At 45.4% G+C, this 25,687-nt stretch overlaps 1 protein-coding gene across 4 annotated transcripts in view; it reads left to right on the plus strand.

The window, feature by feature from the left end:
• Positions 1-25,687, plus strand: part of SKA1 (spindle and kinetochore associated complex subunit 1) — a 369,748-nt gene that overhangs the window by 84,943 nt on the left and 259,118 nt on the right. For all 4 annotated transcript variants that reach the window (XM_069626972.1, XM_069626971.1, XM_069626974.1 and 1 more), the window contains 2 exons: positions 6,683-6,807; positions 18,438-18,529. In XM_069626972.1, the coding sequence (XP_069483073.1) occupies positions 6,683-6,807; positions 18,438-18,529 (217 nt within the window). The remainder of the gene's footprint in view (positions 1-6,682; positions 6,808-18,437; positions 18,530-25,687) is intronic.

The raw sequence follows: 25,687 nt of genomic DNA on the forward strand, positions 1-25,687 counted from the left end.
TCCTGTGGCGGTATTAAAGGAAATTCTTCCTGAGGTGGTCACCTGGGTTACTGCCAGAATTAACAACTTCTGCCAAAGCTGGGTTATTCCCATCAAGTGAAAACCAGCCATTGTTCTTGCTCTTCTTAAAAATAAAAATAAAAAATAAAACTCCCTGGATCCCCGAATTCTGACTAACAGCCCATTTTTCGTCTTCCTTTCTTCATGAAACTCTTGGAATCACTAGTTGCGCCTCTCTTTTCTGCTTTTTTAGAGAGTTCGGCTGGTCTTTCAGGCGGGGTTCCGGCCTGGATGGGGCACGGAGAGTGTCCTGGTGTCAGCGCTTGATGATCTGGCTATGCTGGGGGATGGAGGTGGAGTGGGTGCTCTGATGCTGCTGGATCTATCTACAGCATTTGACACTGTGGACCACTCCATCCTGCTGTTTTGCTTGGCATTGGATGGCCACTCTGGGCTCGTCCTGGTCCTGGCCTGGTTTGCCTCGTTCCTGTCAGATCGAAGCCAGTCATTGTCTCATCCACCTTTCCTTTTGACTTCTCGCTCCATCACCTGTGGTGTTCCGCAGGGCTCCACCCTGTCCACTATTGTTTAACATCTATGTCCAGCCGCTAGTTGCCCTCACCCACTCTCACGGCTTCCGGTGCTACGCCTATGCTGATGACACCCAGATCTTGGTCCGTTTAGATCTTGACCAGGCTGAGTCGTCACAGCGGCTGTGCGTGTGCCTGGAGGCGGTGAAGGGCTGGATGGACGGCATCTGGCTGAAGCTGAACGGGTACAAGACGGAGGTTCTGGTGGTGGGTCCCTCTTCTTACAATCCCCCTCCCCTAACCCCCCTGTACTCCCTCTTTTTGGCCATCAATGCTGGGATCTTTCCCTACCCCAGTACCAGTGGTCAGAAATGTAGGTGTCTCTTTCTTCTTCACTTTCTATGGCCTCTGTGTCTAAAGCGGACTTCTACTCTTTGAAGATGCTTCGTAAGATCTTACAGTTCCTGCCTGTGTCACTCTGACCCCAGGGGGTCTCTTCTTTGATCACAAGCCGCATTGACTACTGTAATGACCTCTACCTGGCTCAGCTTAAGGTCCTTACCCAGCGGCTACAGCGTCTTCAGAATATGGCGGCCAGGGCGGCTGCTCTCTCATCCTATGGTTTCTATATTAGCCCCGTCCTTCGCTCTCTGCATTAGCTCCTGGTGGCGGAAATCATCAGATTTAAATCTTTAATGTCTACTGGGCATACTCCAGACAGGCAGCGGAATTCTCACGGGACACATGTCTGCCCTATATCCCGAGTCGGATTCTCCGATCAGGTGGAGCCAATCTGGTGGTCATTCCAAAATTCCAGCAGGCGTGAATAGGAGCCAGAGTGTTCTCAGTGGCTGCCGGAAAGCTCTGGAATGAACTCCTGGTCACTCTTCGTATTGTCAAGATTCACCTGTCCTTTTGCCGACTCCTTTAAAACTCTCCTATTCTAGGCTGCTGCCTCCTGTCATTGCTGTTACTGTCCTACCGCCAAGATGCCTTCGGTGTACGTGCGCGTTATAAATGACGCTAACATGACATACATCGCAGGCCAATCGCATTACAAATTGGCAGCCTGGAGTTTGCAAAAGTTGTATACAAATAGCATTACAGTTATTTAAATTGCTGACGGCATATATTTTAAGGCAGGAGCAGCCACAGGAGTAACCTTTTGTTATGGATGGAACTGAGCTAGCATTTGTTTCCTATATGGCTGCATGTGTGCTTTAATAAATGCATTTTTTAACATTAGAATAAACGCAGAAAGATACTGGTTGCAAATGATCTTTTTATATGACAAAAAATAAATGTGTATGAATACCGGGAAAAAAAAAAGGCAAAAACATTAATATGGATAAATACAGACGTAAATGGCAGAAAAATAAATACCATAAAACCAGAGGCTTTACTTTGGACTAGTTCGGTGCACCTTACTCGCAGGTTGATTCCACAGCTGTGGTAAAGGCACCCATGGGTGCCCATTCACCCAAAATGGCTCCTGTTTTTTTTGTTGCCATTTCTTCATTTCTTGTCCTTTCGTGGTGCTTCCACTTCAATTCCATTGTGTGGGTTTTGTCTTTGGCGGGAGACCTCGGTCAAGCCCGCCCAGGCTAGTGTCTGTTAAGGCAGGGAGGAGTCAAAACCTCTGCAGTCCTTTGTCTTCCAGCCTGCCTGGGAGCCAGTTCCAACTGGGAGGTTGGCTGTCCTGAGAGGACTGCCTCCCCCTCATGTTTGAATGTTGCACAGCTGTTTGATTCGCTAGGAGTCCTGTATAAGGTTCTGATCCTGGAAGCTGAAGAGGTAGTCGACCACTGGAACCAAATCCGAAGAGGAAGTGGAAGATGAAGAAAAGCCCAACTGGCTGTCAAAGTGACTTTTTAGACCAGTTTGTGGACCTAGCAAATCTGCTGTCTTGGGGAATTTTAACATTAGGTTTAATGCCCCACAGGCACCTTGCCTGGCTCAGTTTTTCGAATCTCTGCTCAAACTGGGATTAAACCAGCTAGTCGCTAAACCCACTCACTCAGTTAGTAGTATTCTGGATCTGGTATTCTCTGCGGATTCCTGTACCCATGTGTCTCTCCCGCCTCATTCTCCCCCCACTCCTCCTCAGACCAGCTCTCTGGTCCGCTCATTTTCTTATTGATTTTATCATTAAGGATATTATGCCCTGTAGTACTCTCCATCCAGCTGCTACTCTGCGTCGCAGCTGGAGGGTTGCGGATCGCAGTGAAATGGCGACATCCATTGCAAGGAATTGTAAGAAGACATAGAGGATGGATCTCTTTTCTGGCTCACACATTTCTTCAGGCCGCTGATTTAGTGTCTCTTCTAACACTGCTTAAGCCTAGGATCCAGTTACAACTGGGAGGTTGGCTGTCCTGAAAGGTCTGAAACCCCCTCATGTTTGAATGTTGCACAGCTGTTTGATTCGCTGGGTTCCTGTCTAAAGTTCTGATCCTGGAAGCTGAAGAGGTAGTCGACCACTGGAACCGAATCCGAAGAGGAAGATGAAGAAAAGCCGTCAGACGATTTCCAGTGACCGGAGAGCCTGGTGTGTAACCGGAGCCTGCTGTTACCGTTGCGACCAAGCGACATCGGGGTGCCAAAAACGATGAGCCCGACCCAGAGCCTGGTGAGATCCACTAGACTCAAGAAGACCTGCATTGCGAGCCATCCCACGACATGCTGCGACCTTGACTGGCTGCAATACACCTAATAGCCTGGGACCTCGAGCCATTGTGCGGTGCAGTCTTCCGAATTCTCAATCTTGCTGAAACGTTGGGGAAATCCTGTTGGACCTCCAGAGTAATGATTTGAGTCCTTAAAGTCCCCTCCCCAGAGTGCTGGACCAGATTAGCAACGGGAATCCGATAGCGATATTTATTGTTCTCCTGGCTCCGGAAAAGGGTGCCAAAACCACAGAGCTGCATCCAGCCGCGAAGCAACTCTTGCCTGGGGCTTTCCCCGTTGATCCCTGCTGCAAAATCCCTTCCTGTGTCTTGTCTTCACAATGTCTCAGCTATATGGTTTTGTGAAGGCCTTAGTTAGATTTAAAAAAAAAAACTGTCCTATCACCAATTCTGCCTGCTTCAAAAAGCTAGGAAGAATCAATCCTGAGAGTGGGAAAGATTTAACACCCTCCTCCTCCCATGAGCTCCACTTTAGACCGGGTATGTTTTGTCAGGATTATTATTCTCTATGCCTTGTGCTTGGTATCCAAGAGGCGATAACCACACAGCTAGATGGGGTTTCCCTTAAGCTTTTGCTGGCGCTCCAGCTTGGACTGGCCTATAGGGCAATAGGGCAATGCTCTAACCAAAAAACGCAAAATGCTGGTGTGGGCCAGTAATTTTGGTTGATGTGGGCCAGTTTGAGTTACTTAACCATGCGGCTAGTAGTTTTGACCAGTGTTGTTGAATAAATATTCTTTAAAATACACAATTTGCATTACATTTTCTCAGAAAGACTACCCTTTGGGTACTATGCAAACAGTCGGTCACAAAAGGAATGAATTGCCATTTGCAAATGTAGGCCACGTTTTCATTTGTGCCCGAGACAATTGTATGCCCCAGTCCGACCTTGCTGCTTCTTAGTGGTTGTGGTTGCTGAGCTGCCTTGTTCATCCTAAGAAGTAAGCAAGATGTTGAAGAATGGGTCTGTAATGAAGCAAATTCTGTGCTTGCAATCTGGAGCAGGTACAAGGGTCAACTATTTGATGACCATTTGAATCGATTAGAATAAGCAATCGGGCTGGTAACTTGAGTGCAAATTGCCAGCATTGATGCAAATGTCCGATATCTCTGAATTGTTTCTGCACCAAAAGCTACGCCCCAAGGACCTACTGCGAAGCTGATCTGGAATGTCACAGCAGATGGAGAGGGAATGGAATGGGCTGTTGCATGTTTTGAGGTGCAGGAGTTCCTTAAAGTGCAGTTGCTGTGAATTCATGCAGCAGTGCAACGCCTAGTCTGTCCCAGAAAGCTCATGGAAGACTCTGGAATACTTGCTGAACATTTGCATGGTGGCTGTTCATGAAGTATACCAGATGGAATTGTCAGCGATCTAGGTGCTCTTGACAAGCTGTTGAAGTCATTAAGGGATTTTGGGCTTCTACCAGTCAGAAACTGTCTGTTCCGTATTCTGGATGTCTGGGATTGGATCATCCACAGAAACCAATGACTGATAGACTGTCCAACAGCCCGCTACATTTGTTCTTCTCATCCTAGAGATGATGCTGAATTATTTGTTGGGTATTGGTTTGGGCTGGTAGTTGTACGGCTCCCAACTATTGTGTTTTTAAAAAATGAAACTAGGTTAGATAGTGGTTTTAGGTGATGGGGTTGGGCCAGGGGTTTTCTTTTAAATAACATTTTAGCGCCAATGAAAGTTTCACTAGTTAGCAGAATTCCCACTCGAGAAACATGCATGAGTACACCCACCATTTATTTGGTGGCAGTAAGAAAAAAGTTTGGTAAATCTTACCTTTTGAAAAAAGATTTCATTGGGCAACCCTTTTGCTGCATAATTTCTTGAATGTTCATGAAATAATGCCCTGCAGATCTCAAAGTATGGAGACGCACATTATAGAAACCATTTGAGAGCACTGAGAAGAGTCTTTGAAACAGCAGTGCCAGCCTGCTATCTTGTACGCTGCTTCAAATATAAAGTGTACAGCTTTGGAAGGTATAAAAAAAAAATCTCAACATTCCTTGGCAGCTGCTCTGTTTATAAAACTTAGAATATTGATTGCTGCAGCCTACTGCTGTTGCAGACATTGTTCTAATAAAGGTTCAGTTAATGCTGCTACTAAATGGCATGAAACTCCAGAGAATCGAGGATTCTATTACCATAAAATGTTGATGGAGACATTTTGCAACTATAGATAGATGCCCCGATTAAAATAAATGTCTAGTCATTGTATTAAGGGATGAATAAAGGTCGGAGCCTGATGACCAGGTTCCCACAAATCCGATATCATTAAGTCAAGGTCAACATTTAGCCCTATTGTGCACAGCCGACACTGTGAACACAGTCTGCTGTAAAAAAATAACACAATAGTTGCTAGAACACGTCCACTGCCACCCGCCATAACTAGGGGGTTTAGATGACTAAAAAACTACTGGAGCAGAGAGAAGGGGGATACTAAGTATCCCTTTGGCACTCCACACAAGGTGGTGTGTGCTAGTCTCTCAGAATATAATGTTTATGAGAGATACTTTGTATCTCTGTATCCTTAAGAAGAGCAGAAAGAAAAGAAAAAGAATCCCAAAGGGTTCACAGCAACACTGCCCATTCAAGGTATAAGGAAAAAGGTCCAGAAGTCCAGCAAAACGTTCCGGGGGTCTCACTAGCAGAGAGGATGAAACATAACAATGATAAATCTCCCTAACAGCAGTTTAACGTATCTAATGACAGAAGTCTGTTTTGGTTACCAGAAACTCCAGTGGTTGCAGTTAGGCTGGCATAGGGCTTTTCTGATACCCAACATTTCTTTCAGTTATGTACCTTTCATACAGGGAGGACCTTGGCTCAGTTTCGGATAATTCTGCTGCTGTCCTGTGCTTCCGCCTTTTGTGTTTAGTATGCCCAAGGACAAGCAGCAAGGCTTTCACTAGAAGCAGTGGCCCCTCAGGCTTACAATCCAGAGGTGCCTGCCAGGTCATGCAAACCCTCTTTCTGATCTGTTGAGAAGGCCGGTGTCGGCAGACACTGCAGCACCTCTCTGTCATATCCATCTCTGCAAGCTACCAGCAGGTAGAGGTTCTGCAGTGCCCACTTCAGTTTGGCATTCTTTTGGCAGGGACTCCTCAAAGCTTACCTCAATTGTTAAAATAAGAACGGCTGCACCCTCACTGGTTAAATATTCAACTTGAACGCAATCTTAAATCATGCATCCTTTCAAATATTTTGTGATCTAATCGATTGAGGGGCTGCAACATAAAAATAGGCTTTCTTTCAGTTGCTTATTCCAGCAAGATACAAAACACTCATTTGCATAACCAGCTGTGTATGGTTTTGGTTTCTACCACTTACTGGTACATAATTATGGAGTCTGTCGGGTGACCCTAGGCTCCAAGAGGCAAGGCATGGTGAAACTATGATTTGGACAACTGTAAAGGTCTACAAACTAGATTGCTTTTTCTATTATTTTGCAGGTCAAGATCCATCATTGGAAACTGTGCTCAGTAAAATAGCACATGAAAGCCAGGGACTATATCTTCTTCTGAATAAGTTGGAATGGGAAGTTCAGCGACAGGAGACCCTGAAAAACTCACTCAAGGTATGAACTCAGTCTGCACTGACAAAAATGGAAAACTTAGTTCTATGCCCATTGGACTTGTGGTGTTCTCTCCTGCTAATACTTGTGAGATGATAGACATTCAGACCAAAATAGGATGCTATTGATGAAACAAAGAGGAAAAAAATTATTCCAGCTTTGATATAAATTTGTTCCAACTATTGTCAGATATGTATAACAGTGTGGCCTTGCATATTTGCTATGTCTCTGAGGATGAGAGTGCCAATAGTGCAAAAATGGACAAATAAGACCAGTTTGTCTGCTGATCGATCATCTGCAAGTTAGACTCTTGTATCTCTTTATGAAGTGTCACGAATGACTAAAAGCTCACGGCAGGGCTACGTACCAGACATTTGGCATGTTGTTGGGTTAATGAGAGGGTCTGTGGCACCACCCATTTGTTAAAAACCTCTTGGCAATCCATGCAGATTAGGTTATAGAGAACAACATTTTCTAGCTATCAATGACTATCAATGACTGTTAAGCCTTGTGGACCAATTCTGAGAGCCCACCATATTGTGGTGAACAGTTAAGCACACATAACTCTCTTAATACAAGTTAGGCAGAATGTATACAAAATACAATAATTTTTCTTTGGGCGTTGGACAACTCTTAGCAATTGAAAACCAAAGGTATGTTTTTAGTAAATGTACATTACTATTATACACATTCACCTTCGGGGTTCTCTGATACACAGCAAAAACATTTCTTTTGAACAGTTAGACCAGTGACCACTGTAATGTAGCAAAGTAAGAATGTGGTAAGTAAGAACCATCTTGGATAAGTACTATGTAAGGAAAAAAATAATGAAAACATCATACAAATCCTTATAATTAGGAGGTTCTACATTTGAAAAGTCCCCCCTGCTAAATGAGATGGGGACTTAGTGCCCTTGGGCACAAGTTCCAGTATAGCTCTTTGCAGGTGGCTTGGAGCCTTTAAGGTAGCCTGAACAAGTGGAAGCAAAGCCAAAATGCAATTTGTACGTTTTTTAAAGTTGAGGAACTATAGAGGTAAAGTTCTTGGAAGACTCTCCTAATCCAACCACCTTAGGGTGGAGCCCAGTGGAGGATCCTTGACCAAAACTCCACAGTGGAGGATCCTTGACAAGAACTCCACCGGTCAGTTGGGCAAGGGAGAGGCAGGGCAAGGATATTATGCCTAGAAAGTGCTATGGATGTGTAGAGTGGTAGGCACAGGTATGTATACTCACTCTCTGTACTTGCTGGTCACCCATGCTCCCTGTCTTGGTTTTGTTGGAGAGGGTCCGGGGGTTGCTGGTGCAGATATCACTTTCTTTACAAGAAATTGATTTCCCCTGATTAATTATTAAGAACATTTATTTTACTTCCAGATGCCACAACAAAAGATCAAGAAACGAACATTCAATTAAAATACTATTTTTTAAATTCATTTGTTTACAATCCAGTAAATGAAGTACGCTATTTATTGTGAAATAAAGCAAAAAAACAGCCTCTAGTGTATGTATACAAATCGTATTCCCTCTCACAGTATTTGTCACATTCATTCTCTCAAATCAAATGTTATTTTTAACTTTTCTTTAAATAAACAACCTCATTGATTCCTTTTTCTAGTCCTCAAATCACATTGGATATGTATCCAACTATTCTTTTATGTAAATTCCTGGCAATTAAATAGATCTACATGTTTTTCGACCCATCTATTACATAATTTCTATGTGTAGCAATTCTGTCTTCCTCAGGATCATTACTTACATCAGTGGAATCTTTTGAGTGCTGATGATCCAATTTTGATTAAGTCCTATTTAATTAAGATTCCTTGTGCGGATTACTTAATTCATGTTCAATTAATTTCTATGTGCTGATTAAGTCTTATCAACTGTTCATGTAATTAACCATTCATTTTTTTCAAAAGATTCAAACAAGCTCAACTGTAATAAAGATTTAGTCATTTCGTTTGTATCATTATTAGATACTTGTTTCACTGCTTGTGTTACTTAAAACTTTAGGATTATCCGTTTTTATATTTTTTTTATTTTTAAATGAATGGTTCCCTTAGAAGTAAATTGAACTGAATGTTGACCATTTTCATTTGTATTGTTAGGACAGTTTTTCTGAAGCCCAAGCTTAGTAAAACCATTCAACTGAGGCAGTACAAGACTCCACTCTTATTATAAGGCTGTACCACCTGAGTTCATGTTAGCGTAGACAGAGCAGCCAGACTTGTTTTAGGAGGGAGAGAGGGCTATAGAATCATTACAAATAAATTGTAATACAAATAGTCCAAAGAAACACTGAAACAGTATGCATTGTAAACATACTGGTTTATTTAAATACACGTAGGCCCAGATCAATCTTGGGGGGGGGGGGGAATAAGTACTATCACATGATATATAACCACAATTATAAAAACACAACACTATGCTTGAAGGTGCACAGACCAAAGCATATGACCTAATTTGCAACACCTAACAATAGTTCTGGGGAAGTCAGACCTTTTGTATACATGTTCAGTACAGGGCACACCTATTCTTGGGGAGTATACCCATAAGCTACTTTCAGATGTCCTTACAGTAATACAGGGGTAGTAGACCATAAGTTGTCCGGACGAAATTGCATAGTAAGTCAACTGGGCAATATACTTTTCAGAATAGTGGAACACTTATTCCAGGACTAGTAAAAACCTAGAACTCTGATTCAGGATAACAGTTAAACTCTATGTAAGTAATTTCTTTTAGTATGGCACACAGCTAACACAAGTTAAGTAAAACCTATATACAACATATATACCTTTTAAAGGATTCTATCAGCAACTTAAAGGTAAGTGTAACCCAAAGCAGACTTATTCTGGGGAGGCTAACAGTAAGTCTCGGGAAGCAAGACCCAATTGGGGACACTCATACAATTACCCTAACAGGAATAATAGTGAATCCAACAGCATTACTTTTGGGAAGAGGGGAGCCCAATTCACAGGTGAGTAAGTTAACCTTCTATCTACTTTCTGTTAGAATGGCGAGACGGTGTCTAACAAAAGTAAGACTTTTTAGAATACTTATTTAAGAAGGCACACAGCTTATTAAAGGTTCAGTAAATCCTATAAATACTTGGCAGAGCATATCTAAGGTAAGTAATAACATTTTGTAACTATATGAGAGTTTAAAGTTACCAACAAACTAATTCACAAGAAAACTTTTCAACACTTGTTTTACTTTTCAAGGCAAACCCCTTAACGTACCCAGCCCTTCCCAATTGTAGTACATGAATTATACATAATATCTTATCATAATATCAATTGTACATGACATCATCTTCTCGATCCCACAGCCTGCCAAAATCAATACAACCTTCTGCTTTGTGCAGTATCTCTCAGCTCACACAAGCTCAAGAGGGGCCACCTCCTTCCCCTGCTCAACACCTCTGAGCTCCAGCCCCCTTTCACACCTTATCCTGACATACTTCTGACAAGATACACCTCAACCCTCTGCAAAGTGGTGACCATCCTAGCTCCCCTAGCCCTGCACAAAGCCAAGACAGTAAGACGCGCAAACTCCTGGTTCACACCCGAACTCATGGACATCCGTACAAGGAAACGTGAAGCCCAGCTCGCTTGGCGAAAGGACCCAACCGACCTTCTAAAATTGCCAAACAATACAAGACAGCCATTATTACACGAAATCAAACTCCTTTAAAACATTGCTGCCTCCACTTCTAAAGAAATATTCACCATATACAGGGAACTAGAATCTCCCATTTCTCCACCCGCAATCATCACAAAAGACGCATCATGGTGCTTGGACATCCAAGATGCACTCTTAGGAAAAATCAACAACCTTAATTAAAACGTTCTTGATCAACAAGCAACATTCCTGAACAACCAAGCAACCTCCAATTCCAAACCAACTACTCCCCACACCAAACCCTTCGCCTTCAGAGACCTCACTAAAAGCGAAGACACAAAACTAATCCAGGGCCTAAAACCCGTTAAATTCAAAGGCGATATTTGCCCTGCCTCTCTCATTAAAGATTGTGCTGATGTGCTCACCCCAAACATTACTGCCTTCATTAACGCCTCATTCTCCTGCAGCACTGTGCCAGACAACCTTAAAGAAGCCTGGGTTCTCCCACTTCTAAAAAAAAAAAAAAAAAAAAAAAAGACACTAGATCCAACAATACCAACCAACTACCAGCCAATTACAACAGTCCCCTTCCTTCCCAGAATTCTAGACTGTGCTGCCTACCTACAAGTTCAGCAATTTTTGGAGGACAATCAATTCCTAAGGATGCACCAATCTGGTTTCCGCCCTGGCCATCGAACAGAATCAGCACTACTAGACCTCAAGAACCACCTAGATGAGATTAGGGAGAAAGGAAACACTCGCCCTACTCCTCCTCCTAGATCTATCCGAAGCTTTTGATCTAGTCAACCACCAAATCCTCTGCAAACACCTCCATGCCAACTTCTCCCCTCCTGCCACTGCCTGGATTGCCTGCTTTCTGAAAGGCAGAGTCATGACAGTCTTCTCAGACGCAGCCAATGCCTCTGCCTCCCCCATCACCTGTGGTGTCCCCCAAGGCTTTTGCATCTCCCCCACCCTCTACAACATCTTCACCAGACCCCTCTTCAACATCTTAGACTCCCCCGGCACAGCCTACACCAACTATGCCAACGACATGCAAATCCTAATCCCACTCTCTGGCAACTACCTAGAGGATTCCAATACTGTCAACATTTACTCCACCATCCAGGCATGGATGGCAGTGAACCACCTCTGTCGCCTAAATATTGACAAGACTGAAATGCTCATTATCGGCTCGCCCCATGCCCGTAAGTCTGTTTTCAATACATTGCCTTCTAAATAAACCAGTGTGCGATTTGAGTCCCAACAACAGTAAAGACACTCAATGTCTACCTTGACACCTCTCTAACCCTATCTAGACAAGTGAGCACCATTGCATCCTCTGCAGCTTACGTAACCAAAGTCCTTAATGTAGCCAGACCCTTCCTCACTCAAAACTGTCTCACCATCGCCCGAGCTGTTATTGGTTCAAAGTTAGACTACTGCAACGTCCTCTTTACAGGCATGTCTACTAGCAATATCAAAAAACTACAAACGATTCAAAATAATGCCTTGAGAGCAGCTCTAAATATCCCAAAATGAAAACGCATCTCTAATGCTAGAAGGGAAGTGCACTGGCTGTCCATCCAGGAATGGATCCACTTCAAAACATTGTCCATTGCTCACAAGTGCCTCGCTAGCACAGCACCTACCTACCTCACAGACAAAATTAACAAAGCCATTCCATTAGACATACCTGGACCCCCTATTCAGACAGACTACTCTTGCCTAAAGCGAGAAGATGTAGAGCTGGAGGATCTAGCTTCCCTTACTGTAGGGCCATATTATGGTCCTACAGTAATCCTACTGGGTCTTTCACAAAGCCCTCAAAACTCAGCTCTTCTCCTTATCCCCCCCTTACCACTTAGCTAACTACCCGTTGTCTCCCCACCCTGGTTTGCTCAGAATGACTAGTATGTATGTAGCACTTTTTACTGTGCAACCTACTCTATTGTAACCTTATATACCTCTCCCTGTCACTTCACCTATACCTCACTGTCTAACAAATTTATGTTTACCCATATCTGTACATGGCTTGTAGCTGCAACAGCGCCTCATTGCCTCCGGGTTGTATGTGCGCTTTACAAATGAAATCAATAAATAACATACATGAATTCTCTCTGAGACAGCAGAGGGACCCTAGTGGTCTAGGAGCCAGCTGTAGGCAGGGTGAGATAGGGCTCAGTTGCAGGCAAAGTTCAGAGTCCAGAGGAAGACTTTTCAAACAAGTAACTATTTTCCTTTAGGATCTAGGGACTTTGGAGAACAGGAGTACAGAAGAAGACAGAATATCGCTGGTCAGACTCTATTCACGTCTCTGGAGATCCAGCAGGATGCCCACAAAGTTTCAGCAAGATTCTGAATTCGGAAGACTGTGCACCGCACAAAGGCTCGAGGTCCCAGGATATTGAGGTTTTGCAGTGTTTGGTAAGTTTTCGTATCAATGATAAATCTTCCTGACCTGTGTCAACCCCAGAATGTTTTGCTTTGACTAGGTAACTATTTTACCTTGACCTTTGGTGAAGAGGGATCTTTTCCCCTCTCACCTAGTCTTTTAATCTTTTAAGAGTGACCTTTTCTGTATCTCTCCATAGTGTATGGTTCAAGTTATAGTTTCCTACAACTTTTGTGCTTAGGCTGGGTTGCCCCTTTAGGCTCCCCTGTTAATTTTTCTTCCTTGTACTTGGATGAACTACAGTTCCCAAGTAGTAAGGATGGACTTTCATCTCCCTTTAAATTTTATATAGTGAGCCAGCACACTGTACCTTATGTGGATTGCTGGGGGGATACAATGTATCCCCTTTCTTACTTACCTGGTAACATTTTGTTACAATTGCGAGTTTTACCTGAATGGCTGGTGGCAGTGCTTTTACCTTTGACTTTTAGTCTTTATTACGCACAGGCTGTTAATTCAGCCTTGGATATTGCACAGAAGGGCTACCATTTTTCTAAAATGGCGGGCAACTTCTTTTTTTGCTATTTCTTGTGTGCTTGCTGTTTCCGAGGCCTTCCCCTGCCATTCTAGGTGGGAAAGACATTCGTGGCTGTTGTCTTCAGTGGGAATTCAGTGAAGTGCCCGCCTAGGGTCCACAGTGTCTGGAAAGACTGGAAGCGAGGGAGGAGTCAAACTAGGGAGCCCTTTGACTTCCACCTTGCCTGAAAGGGAACAACTCGCAATGGGGGGGGTCTGGATGTCCTAATTCGACAGCCAAACCGCCCCCTTTCTGTAAAATGCGGGGAGGGAATGCAGAGGTTGTGCTGTAGTTCCTGATAAAAACTCAGAACCTGGAAGCCGCTGACAAGCCGACCACTGGAAATAAAACCGAAGAGGATAATGAAGAAAACATGGCTGAAACATTTTCCAGCGACCAGAAAGCCTGCTGTGTGTAATCGGTGCCTGCTGTAGCTCTTCCTTCTAATCAACCCGGGGACGCGAAAATGATGACCCCCAACCCAGAGGCTGGTGAGACCCACTAGACTCAGCAAGACCTGCATTTTGAGCCATCACACGTCGTGCTGCAACCTTGCCGGGCTGCAATACCCTGGGACCTCAAGCCATTGTGCAATTCCGAATCTTGCTGAAACATTGTGGACATCTGGCTGGTCTACCGGAGATGTGAATTGTCCAAAATGTCCCCTCTTCAGTGTGCTGGACCTTGTAAATGACGAAAATCCGACCAGCGATATTCGGTCTTATTCTTCTGTGCTCCTGAAAAAGGTGCCAAATCCAGCCAGGAGTAACATCTTGCCTGGAGCCGCCTTTCGTGATCCCTGCTGCAAAAGTCCTTTCAGACTCCTGTGTTCCGTCTTCTAGACAAAGTAATCCATTGACCGGGTTTCTGGCTGCATATCCCGAAGTCTTCCTGCAGCAACACTTTTTCTGTGCCGAGGTACTGTGTTGGGTGGGATATTTACTAACCTTCAGTCTTTAGTTATTCCTGTGTATCCTTGGGGTGCTACTGTGATTGGGAGGTCTCTGGTCCAGTTCACCCAGGCCCACTGCTGGAATCCTCCAGGGGTGTCTTCTCTGAAGTCTCTGGAACCTAACTAACGTTCAAAGTGAACTACTTACTTGTTTGGCCAGACTTCCTCAGGAACTCTAACTTTGCTTGTAACTGAGCCCTAACTCACCCAGCCTACTGCTGGCTCCTAGACCAGTAGTGTCCTCTGAAAGAACTCATTTACTAGAATTGGGAAGGGCTAGATAATTTAAAGGGTCTGCTTTGAAAATTAGAACAAGTGTTGAAAAGTGTACTTGCTGGTAAAATAGTTGGTAACTTTAAACTCTGAGTGAATAGTTACAAAAAGATGTTACATACCTTAGAAATGTTTTGCCATTCTGAAAAGTATATATAGTATCTACTTACCCTGAATAAGCTGTGTTCCTTCTTAAATAAGTATTCTCAAAGGCTTACTTTCCTTATAAACCGTTCCTCTATTCTAACAGAAAGTAGATAGGTTAACTTAATCACCTGTGAATTGGGTTCTCCTCTTCCCAAAAGTAATGCTCTTGGTTTCACTTTATTATTCCTGTTAGGATAATTGTATGAGTGTCCCCAATTGGGGCTTGTTTCCCCTGACTTGCTGTTAGCCTTCCCAGAATAAGTCTGCCTAGGTTATACTTACCTTTTAGGTTGCTGGTAGCTTTGACAAATGTATATATGTTTTACTTACCTTGAGCATAACTGTGTTATCCTAAACTAAGTGAGAGTTATTGTTTCCCTTAGTCTATGAACTGAAAAGCAACTGTAATTGAATATTACACCCCTAGGGCCAGCTGCCCTAGCATAACTGCTATCCTGAATCATCAGAGTTATAGGTGTTTTACTGTTCCTAGAACAAGTGTTGCACTATTCTGAAAAGTATATTGGCCAGTTAACTTACTATGTGATTTCTTGCTGAGCGTCACAGTACAATTGTTAGGGTTTACTGCACTTGTATTACTGTAAATAATCCAAAAGTAACTATTGTTTTTGACTTCCCTAGAACTCCTGTTGGGTGTTTCAAAGAAGGTTATATACTTTGGTCTGTCCACCTTCAAGCATAGTACTTATTTGCCCCAAGATTTATCTAGGCCTACATGTATTTAAATAAACCATTTATTTTTACAAAACATAGTGTTTCAGTGTTTCTTTGGACCATTTGCATTACAATTTCTTTGTACCGATTCTAGAACCCTCTCTCCCTCCTAAAATGAGCCTGGCTGCTCTGTCTACGCTATCATATACTCCGGTGGTACAGCCTTATACTAGTGTGGAGTCTTGTACTCTCTCAGTTGAATGGTTTTTCTAAGCCCTTAGTTGGACTTAAGAACAACTTACCTATCAGGCAGCCCTGCAAGGTGGCAGCACGACGTGAGATGGCTTAAAATGCAAGTCTTCTTGAGTCTAGTGAGTCTCTTTAGGCTCTCGGTCGGGGTTGTCCTTTTCAGAGTGCCCAGGTCGATTGGAAGGAAGGGTAACAGCAGGCTCTTGTTACACAGCAGGCTCTATGGCTGCTGGAAATCGTCTCGGCCGCAAATTCTTCATCTTGGGTTTTTGTTCCAGTGGTTGGCTACCTCTTCTTCATCTTCGGTTTTTGTTCCAGTGGTCGACTACCTCTTCAGCTTCCAGGATCAGACTTTTGTGCAGGAACCCAGCCAATCAAACAGCCTTGCAACATTCAAACTTTAGGGGTTGCCAGTCCTTTCAGGACAGCCAGCCTTCCAGTTTCAACTGGATTCTCACGGGCAAGCTGGAAGACAAAGGGGTGCAGAGTTTTGGACTCCTCCCTCGCTCCCTGCCTTCACACACACTCTGGAGCCTGGGCAGGGAATCCACAGGATTCCCACCGAAGATCAAGTTCACACAAAGGAATTTCCTGCCGTGGATATCAGAAGAAGGAACAAAGGACAAGGAATGCTGAAATAGCGAAAAAAGAAGACTGGGGCCATTTTGGTAAAATGAGCACCCATGGGTTCCTTCACCGGGGCTGTGGAAACAGCCCGCAGAAAAGGTGCTCTGAATTAATAAAAAGGTTCACTGCCACCAGCCATTAAAGGTAAGTTTGTCCTTGTAACATAAATGTTGCATTTAAAAATAGAAAGGGGATACTCAGTATCTCCCCAGCACTCCACGTAAGGCGGGTTGTGCTGGCCTTGCCTAATAAAGCCTAATAAAATCTAAAAAAAATCCTTTCTACCCTTGGGAACTGTAGTTCTCACAAGGTTAGCCAGAAAAAGTTAAACTGGGAGCCCCAAGGGTAACCCACAGGTTAGGAAGATGTATTGTTGCTATGAAAATCTTACCTAAAAGTTAGATGTTACACTTCCTATAAATCAAACACCTTTTTTCTGTCTCAAACATGTATAATGGCCTGGATGTGCAATTAAATGTGAGTGAAAAAATCTCATCTTTTGTTAAAGTTGTACAAGGTATTCTTTGTTCTCATATCTTTGTGTTTTCTTTTCTAATGTTCCTGCTTTTAACCTGCACCAACGCACATTAATAATAGTTGGATATTATCAACTCTTGTTAATTCTACAAGTAATATGGTTTTGGAGTTAATACTAGCCGTTGGCCTTCAGCGGTAAGTTCCCATTGGACTCCATGGTAAATGAGAGCACTGAAGCACCGGCACCGTTGCTAATGGTGCCGGTGCTTCAGTGATTTTATTTTTTATTTCTGCAGTTGGGGGCCTGAACTACCGCCAGGTCAGGCCTGCCGGTTGTTCTCAACCCCCACTGGCAGATTTGGGGTGAGCCGGTCTGGCAAAGGTGCTATAGTTACAAGCACTTTAATTCCGGACCTGCTCACTCGTAAGAGTCCCAGTATCTTAGTGGCCAATATTGTTCCAGGACCCCCATACCTTTTTTATTGGATTTCAGATCCACCTTTCCATTCTGAATGGTGCCCATTTTTTAGCTGCCACATTTGTTGGATAAATGAGGTGTATGACATCACTAGGTTTTGTGTTACGCATGCGCGATGGCGTTGCTGTACAGTTATTATAGAATTATGGAGCATAATTAAAAATGCTTGTTTTGTATTTCAATATTGATTCTTGATAAATATTTGAAAAAAGGACGACCATAATTATGCTGAAATACCCCTTCTCTTTTGGTGGATTACTATGATGTTAATCTTTGATTAGTTGATGATTTGATGATCTCATGTGCGACTTAATGCAACCTATTTTGGTCTTAGATAAAGTTTCCATACACCTTCTCTTATGATCAAATTAATTTCAAACGCTGTTACTTAAGCATTTGTTAGGGCTTGCCTCAAAGAAATTGGCAATTTGAGCATCTTGTTTCAACCTGTAAGGTGTGAATTTATTTTCATGGTACAAAGTTATTATTTTTTATAAGGATGGTATCAACATTTTGGTGGGCCTTAGTTTCACTCAAATGATAGATTTGAGCGAAGCAAGGGCCTTTAATGAGGTCCCCAGGACGTTACTGCCTGGGTAACTCGTCATCATGCCCATTGTAACCCTGGGGCGCTAATATGCTTTTATTTATTTGAAAGAACTGGTTGTGATGAACGTGCAACCCGTTACTTCAAAGAAATAGTAATTTAAATATGGCCACCATTGAAATGGAAGCAAGGCTAAAATCGGCGCCTTGTTCCATTTCCATGGTGGCCACCGGACATGAAAGGATCAGGGCTGCAGTACCGCGTCACGGCTCCTCTATTCCCAACCTATTTATGGAAGTGGAAGGGGGAAGGAAAATGGTCACGCAGGCAGCTCTGAGGCTGCATTAAATGTGGCCTTCAACCGTGTGGGTCAGCCCATGCTATGACGAGCAACCTAATTTGCTTAGGCACTCTACCAGGTTGCCAATATTGTATCCTATTAATATATTCCATTATTGTCTAACACTGGTTTGCTTCCCTGCTATGTTTGCATTGAGGAAAACTCAATTTCCTCACTGAGGCTTTCACAAATTGAAAAGATATTTCACTGTGGTCTTCGGCTATGCCATGGTGTTTTTTTCCAGAACCTAATGTACAAAGCCCTCTGTTTTTTTCAGGAGCTTGAAATATCCATCAAAGATGACTTCACTGCAGCTACACATCTCAAAGAAAATATTCCTCTGCATCTGCCGAAGAAAACTAAAAGCGGGTAGGTGAAGTACTGTATTTTCTGACAACACACATTAAACCCCTCCTTCACAAGTAGGTTTGCTGTCAACTCTGGTTTTATGGTTTACTAGCAAAAGTACACGTTCTCCAAACGGTTCTGTAGACAGACATAACACTCATCAATTGTTGAAAATCAATGATTCTGTAGGTCGCTATTCTGATTCGCTTATCGCTTGATGTGCTTTGCACCCTGAAGTAAACTGCACTGAGATTTGGGCGCATGTGGCTGGTTGACATAACCCGGACCAGACATTGGAGGTGCAGGGGGAGGCGAGAGTTGGTGTGCTGCTGCATACTGGGACCTTCTGTGCTCGCTCCCCAACTGTCGCTTCTCCATGGCATGGTGCATTTTGTTGCAGTGCGATTACCTTGGAAACTGTGCATCCTAGGGACTTATGGGACTTTGAGTTTTGTTCCTCGTTTTGGGACTGATCGTTCTGCGACAACATTGATGCCGATTTCAGGCAACCGTCTCGTGTGCGAAGGTGCTGGAATCCGGGCAAATGGCTGGGGTGTCAACATGTCATGGAGCCAGTAATGTCCGCAGGGTCCTAACCAGTAACTATGCAAAATATGGCGCAGACTTGTGAAACGGTGTGGAATGGTATAAGGAACAATGCTTCGCCAAGCCACAAACCCACAAACACATTTTGACTTGTGCTGAAATCTGAGGAACAGGGTGGGCTGTCCAAATGTCATGTAGCCAGTATTGTCCAGAGGGTCCTAACTTGTAACTATGCAAAATGTGATGCAGATTGATGACAGTGTGGCATCTATGTTATAGGTGGCGGTTGCCGCCCTATAGTTAAGGTGAGTAGTGTGTTCCATAAAAAATCGAAACGATTAATTGCTAATAACTTTTGACTTGTGCAATGGATTTGGCTGAAATTTTACAGACAATTATGTACACCCAAGGCGGGAAGGTTTGGGAAAGATTTGTTAAAAAAGAAAGTTATTAAGAAAACAAAAAATGTTCGTCCTACTCCCCATTCATGTTTGCATAGACAAAAAAGGTAAATCTTTGCTCTACCACACAGCCTAAACTGCTGGATGGATTTGGATCTGGTCCGAAACAACTTGGGGTGAAGCATTGACTCACGATCCTTTTGTGGTTTGCGTTTATTCTGTCCAGTAGAATATTTGATGGAGAAGGGGGTGCACTCTTCTCCCATATCCCCATGATGCATTGCAGCATGAGGCTTTTCACAAATGGAAAAGTCGCCATCTTCTTTTTCCCATCGATACGAGAGATAATCTGTTATCGAAAAAAGAAAAGGCAGAAAAATGCCATTTGCAGGGCAAAAAACAAACAAATGCTTTTAGGCAAGAGATGCAGGGGAGGCAAGAGGACACTAAGGGACATTTGGGAGATGGAGGTGGGCTAGGGACATAGTTTAAAACAAAATGCTTTACCATACCCTTGGGTATTTAAGGAATAACTGTGGCTACCCGACTTCACAGATGAAACGGCATCACAGAAACAAGTGTTGGGGGAGGGGAAATGGGAGAGGGCTGTGAAGGTGAGGACGCCATGAGGCGAGTGGGGGGAGCAGGTACAGATGAGAAGGGCACTTTGGTGAGTGCCTGGGAGGGCTGTTAGGGGAGTTTTCCTAAAGTCCACTGTGAGGGAAGACGTTATACAACTATCCCAATGGTTTTTAGATCCCAAACCACATTTCTACAAAGCCCACTACGGCAGCCTCTGACCTGGACAGCCTTTGCGCCTAAGTGGCCCGAGGCAAAGGACAGCTCCAACAGAAGCAGCTCTAGATGGTATCGGCCGGTGTTAGCAGGGGAAGCAGGAAGAAGGCAGCAGTCATCCAGCAGCGACAGACAAAGTAAGTAGGGTCTGGACAGGGGGCACAGCAATCACTGCGCCCCACCAAACAGGCCCACCTTTCACATAACTCCCTCAACGCCCATCAGCCTAAAGAAGCCTGCATGATGTACCGCTCTCTATTTGGCAACTGTAACCCTATATATATATATATATATATATATATATATATATAAGCTATCAACGTTATGGCCTAGCCATATCTCACATCTAGATGTACCCTAACTGTGCTAGCCACTCCAAATTGAACTGTGAATATTGGCCTGTGTCGCTTCTAGACAGCTTTGTGAATATTAGCCAATGCCACATTTAGATAAATTTGATATGGCATTTATAACGCGCCTATACACAAGTGTTTCAAGGCTCGATCAGGCAAGGGAGGGAAGACGGACCGTGATCCTACTAGGCCAGGTGACATTGAGATCGCGCAAGTGCAGGGGTGGAGGGAAACAGTGCAGGGGAGAAGTGCAGTACATAAATAACAGTAAAATAACTAAAGCCAATACATAAAAGTGTGGCCAGCTGGTGGTAAGTGCAAGGGTAAGAGCAGAAATCAGGGGTCAAGTGATAGTAGGGGCTGTAGGGATACAGAAACAGTCCCTGAGTGCAAGATTTGCCAGGGGGCAGTGCAGGTGTGCAACTGGCGGGGTGTGGGGAGGAGACCTGGGCCTGAGTTCAGAGGGTAGCCAGGTAACCAGTGCAGTTTCAGATACAGTCAGGAGATTAGCAGGGGAGAGGAGGAGAGAAAGCAGAAGCAAAGAGGAAGGTCTTGAGGTGCTTCTGGAACCAGAGGTGGTTCTCCTCAAGGTTCAGAAAGGCAGGGAGGCTGTTCCCGAGGGAGGACCCAGCAGAAGAAAGGGATCTACCACCAACTTGCTGCTTGGAGAAGTGACTGACCCTGAAGGAGTTGGAGGCGAATGAGCGAAGAGCTCGAGAGGGAAGATATTTAGGAAGAGAGTTGTAGGTATTGAGGTCCCAGGCCCCAGAAGGCATTGTGGACAATGCAGAGGGTTTTGAACTTAATCCTCGCCTCCACTGGGAGCCAGTGCAGAGATTTGAGTCCTGGAGAGATACGATCCCTGGGCTTGAGGCCAAGGGCCATTATCGCAGTCCTGTTCTGGATGAGTTGCAGAGGGCGGAGAGTAGAGGCAGGCAGATTTAGTAAGAGGCTCTTGCAATAGTCCAGCCTAGAGAGAACCAGATCTCTGGAGACAGTGAGCTTCTGGGGCAAGGAGAGGAGAGGAAAGGAATAATACCTCTGAGGTGGTGCAGCTGGTAGTGTGACTTCTTAGAGTTGTGACGAGAGAAGGAAAGTGTGGAGTCGAAGATGACCTTGAGGTTTTTAGCCTCACAGGTGGAAGCAGGAAGAGGGCAAGAGAGGCCGGCCACAGAGTGACAGGAAAGGAGGGAGCAGGTGTGCCGATGAGGAGAATCTCCGTCTTACTGGCATTATCGCAGAGTTCATTGGTGGCACACCACTCCTGGATGGTGGACAGACAGTCCGAGATGAGGGAAGGAGAAGAGGCTGCAGAAGGATACCTGAAAATAAGTAAAGTGTCATCCGCACAGCACTGAAAGTTGGGGCAGAGGGTGGCAATGCGGTGGACAAGAAGAGCCAGGTATTGGTTGAACAGCCAGGGCAAGAGGTTAGACCCCTGGGGAACACTACAGGTACAGATAGAGATAGACGAGAGGAAGGACACAAGTTGGACCTGGGAGAGTCGATCAGACAGGAAGGAGGTCAGCCAAGCCAGGGCCTGATCAGTGATATCCATGTTATCACAGAGACGGTTGAGCAGGATGGCATGGCTGACCGTGTCAAAGGCAGAAGAGAGATCAAGTAAGATGAGGACACAGGGGGTGTTGGAATCAAGGTTGGAGAGCGGGTCTTCACTGATGTTCAGGAGAGCAGTTTCCGTGCTTCTGGCAGCTCTGATGCCGGACTGATGGTCATGGAGACGATCAACAGATTCAGTGTGAAGATTCAGCTGGGAGATGGCCAGTTTTGCCAGGAGTTTGCCCAGGAAAGGAGTAATGGAAATTGGATGATAGTTAACCGGGCAGGAAGGGTCTTCTGAGGGTTTCTTAAGAAGAGGGTGCACTGGAGAGTGCTTCAGGGGTGAGGGGGAAGACTCCAGTGGCGAAGGAGTGGTTGCAGAAATCTGCCAGAGCAGGAGCCAGGGTGTCAATGTGGTCCTTAATGGTTTTGGAGGAACGGGTGAACCTGTTTTGACAAGACTTTCATAGATCAGACTTGTCTAGAAACCTCGTCTGGGGAGAACAGGGGAAAAGCAGAGAAGGAGGGAGGAGAGGTGGCCGAAGAAGGGCCAGAGGAAGATCAGGGAGTAGAGGGGCGAGGAAGAGAGAGGGGACAGCATAGCCTGAGCTTTAGGCCGTGCAGATGGCCTGGGAGTGGACAGGAGAGGTAGAGACTGCAGCAGGATTGGCCAGCTCCTTGCAGATTTTAAAGAGTTCGGCCGAGTTGTTAGATGCCACTGTAACGCCCACCTGGTTCCCACGGGGCGCTGATCTAGTCTGGATTACTGCGGCCTCTTCTAGCGTGATGCGCAGGTCCCGGAACACCGATTGGACAGGACGTCCAAATCGTGCTTCCTTGGCCCGTAGGAATATCCTTCTGCAGATGAGAAAGGGGATTAACAGTCTGCAGAATGGTGTGCTAGCTGCCCCTTTCCCCCCTCCGTTCCTCTCTATTCCTCCAAACCCAGTTTAAGCTCACCTTATGGTTTGGAAGGTTGAACTCTCCATCCTGCTTCTGGTGCAGGGGCGCGCGTTCGTCCAGTTACTTTACTGGTTTTCAGAATGGCGCTGGCAAAATCCACTTGACTTTCCTGAGTGATGCGCCGTAAGTATGAAAGTTCAAAGTTCAAGTGAGGCCCCCTTTATGCTGTCTTTCTCACCTGTGATCTGTCCTTTATTTCAGGTGCAGAATGAAGGCGATGCGTCGAGGGGTTAACCTGCCGAGGTGAGTAGTAATGAGGGCGATCCCTCTAGATGTCCTTATCATTCCTCTGAAATGTCTCTAGTCCTTTCCCCATAGGGGCTGGGGTACGGTACCTGCCAACGGGGCGGCGCCGACCCGAAATGTGGAAGAAAAGCCGGTAAGTATTATGGTTGTTAATCAGGCTTTCCTTCTGCTCACCTTTTGTTTCTTCCTCTCTCCCCTAGGTGCAGAGATGTGGCGTCCGATGCTGACAGCCGCGATGGAGCCGGGAGATGTCTCGAGGACAGGACAGGTGAGTGAAGCGTGGCGCTGCAGCGAGCAACGCAATGCTTTTAAATTTGTCTTCCTTCAGGGATGCTGGCGAGAAGATTCCGGATGCAGGTAAGAAGCTTGAAATAATCCTTGGTTTTCACCTTTCTCTTCTCTTCCTTCCTTGCAGGTCTTCCAGGTTCAAGACGGGCGTGGCTGTAGTCCAGGAGCAGACACGGTGAGCGTTAAGCTGCAGGAAGCAGAACAACGCGAAGCATGAGCTGCTGTCTGGGCGTGGCTTAAATAGCCTCCAAAGAAGTCCCAGGTATGTATCATTCCCCAACTAGGTATGTATCCTTCCCTGGCCACGCCCGAGTGAAAAAATAGTCCCTATGAAAAAATAGTCCCTTTCAGGTCTCAGGGAGGCCTGAAGCGTGCAGCATGGTCTGCATCAGGTAAGTGCACAAAACACCTCCCTTTATGAGCCTGGCGCCAAAGGCGCCAGGACTGAGGTCCAACATGAGCCTGGCGCCAAAGGCGCCAGGACTGAGTCCAGAGAGTCCCTATAAGGGGCCCTATAAGGGGCCGCTGGGCTTTTACCCGAGGGCATGATGCCTGCTTCCGGGGGTGCTGGGCCTGGCCTGATGGATGTGGGCTCTTTTCTTGGTGCGAGAGGCGGTATTTCCTTTGGAGCAGGTGACAGGCCAGTTTTTCAGAGGATGTACCGGAAGCACGCCATTTCCTCTCGGCCACCCTGCAATTGCTTTTAAGGGTGACAGGTCTGAGTCGTACCAAGAGTTGCACTTGGCTTTGGGTTTCAAGCAGATCCTCATGACCGGGGCAAGAACATCGAGAGTATCAGATATAGCAGAGTGGAGCATGGAAAGGGCTGTGTCGTGGTGTGAGTCGGCAAGAGGGGGGAGGTGAGTAGAGAAAGCTGCAGCGAAAGCCTCAACTGACACATGCTTCATGGGTCTGATAACCGAGAAGGTAGGTGGCAGTGCTGGAGTTGGCTTGGTCTGAGGGCTGGAGAGGGTGAGATGGGTGGAAAGGAGAAAGTGATCTCTCCAGGAGAGAAGAGTGGTGAGATGGGTAGAAAGGGGAAGTCAGGCCAGAGTGGAGAATCGAGATGGAGAGTCGCAGAGGTCACAAAAGAGTCCAGTGGAAGGACAGGAAGCATCCAGGTGGATGTTGAAGTCTCCAAGAAGGAGGAGTTGTGTGGGTGAGACCAGGAGGGAAGAGGAGAGGTCCGCCCACTCGGAGAGGAAGGAGGAGATCTGACCAGGTGGCTGATAGATGGTAGCCACAGTAAGGGGATGGCCAGGAGAGAGAGAGAGAGAGAGAGAGAGCCATTAGATGAGTAATTCGAAAGAGGAGTAGGCCTGCATAGTAATGACGGAGGCAGGAATCCACTTAGGGAAGATCATGGCTAGACCCCCCTCCTGAAGGGTTGGGTCTGGGTGCAGTGAGGATCTGGTAACCATCAGGGAGGAGAGTGTCAAAGCTCGTGACAGAGCTGGTCGTGAACCATGTCTCGATGAGACCGAGGTGAAGTTCCTCCAGGAGGCGGCAGATGTCAGAGGAGTGTTTGACAGCTGAGCGAGAGTTTAGAGTGATAATGTGGAGAAGGTTGCCATCCTTGAAAGACTTCCGGGAAGGGGTACAAATCAGAGGTACGCCCTGCAGAGGTGTAGAAGCATCCCGAGGCAGGGCAGAAGGAGGAGGCGAGGGAAAGGTAGCCATGGAGGAGTCAGTAGGGGGAGGCAAGGAAGCCGTGGAGGGAAGAGAGGGGATAGCAGGAGATGAAAGGAAATTGATGAGGCGCGGGAAGCGTCTATCAATGAGGAGAAGGTTGGCTTGAGGGCCTTGGACCAAGACGGTACCATTAAAGTAAACATTAATAATGACCTTCGAGGAGTGGAAGGAGGCCAGGAGGGCCTCCCACTGGGTGCCACCATTAATGGGAGAGGAAGAAAAGGGAGAGAGCACAGAGACCATATGAAGAGTCCATAGGTCTGGTGAAGGAACGACAAAGAGGATGTCGCTGAAAGTTTGCCTGGAGGAGGCACTGGTATAGATGTCGGCGAAAG

Source organism: Ambystoma mexicanum, chromosome 6p (genome assembly GCF_040938575.1).
Source record: "Ambystoma mexicanum isolate Mex_15411 chromosome 6p, UKY_AmexF1_1, whole genome shotgun sequence".
Classification (NCBI taxonomy): Eukaryota; Metazoa; Chordata; class Amphibia; order Caudata; family Ambystomatidae; genus Ambystoma; species Ambystoma mexicanum.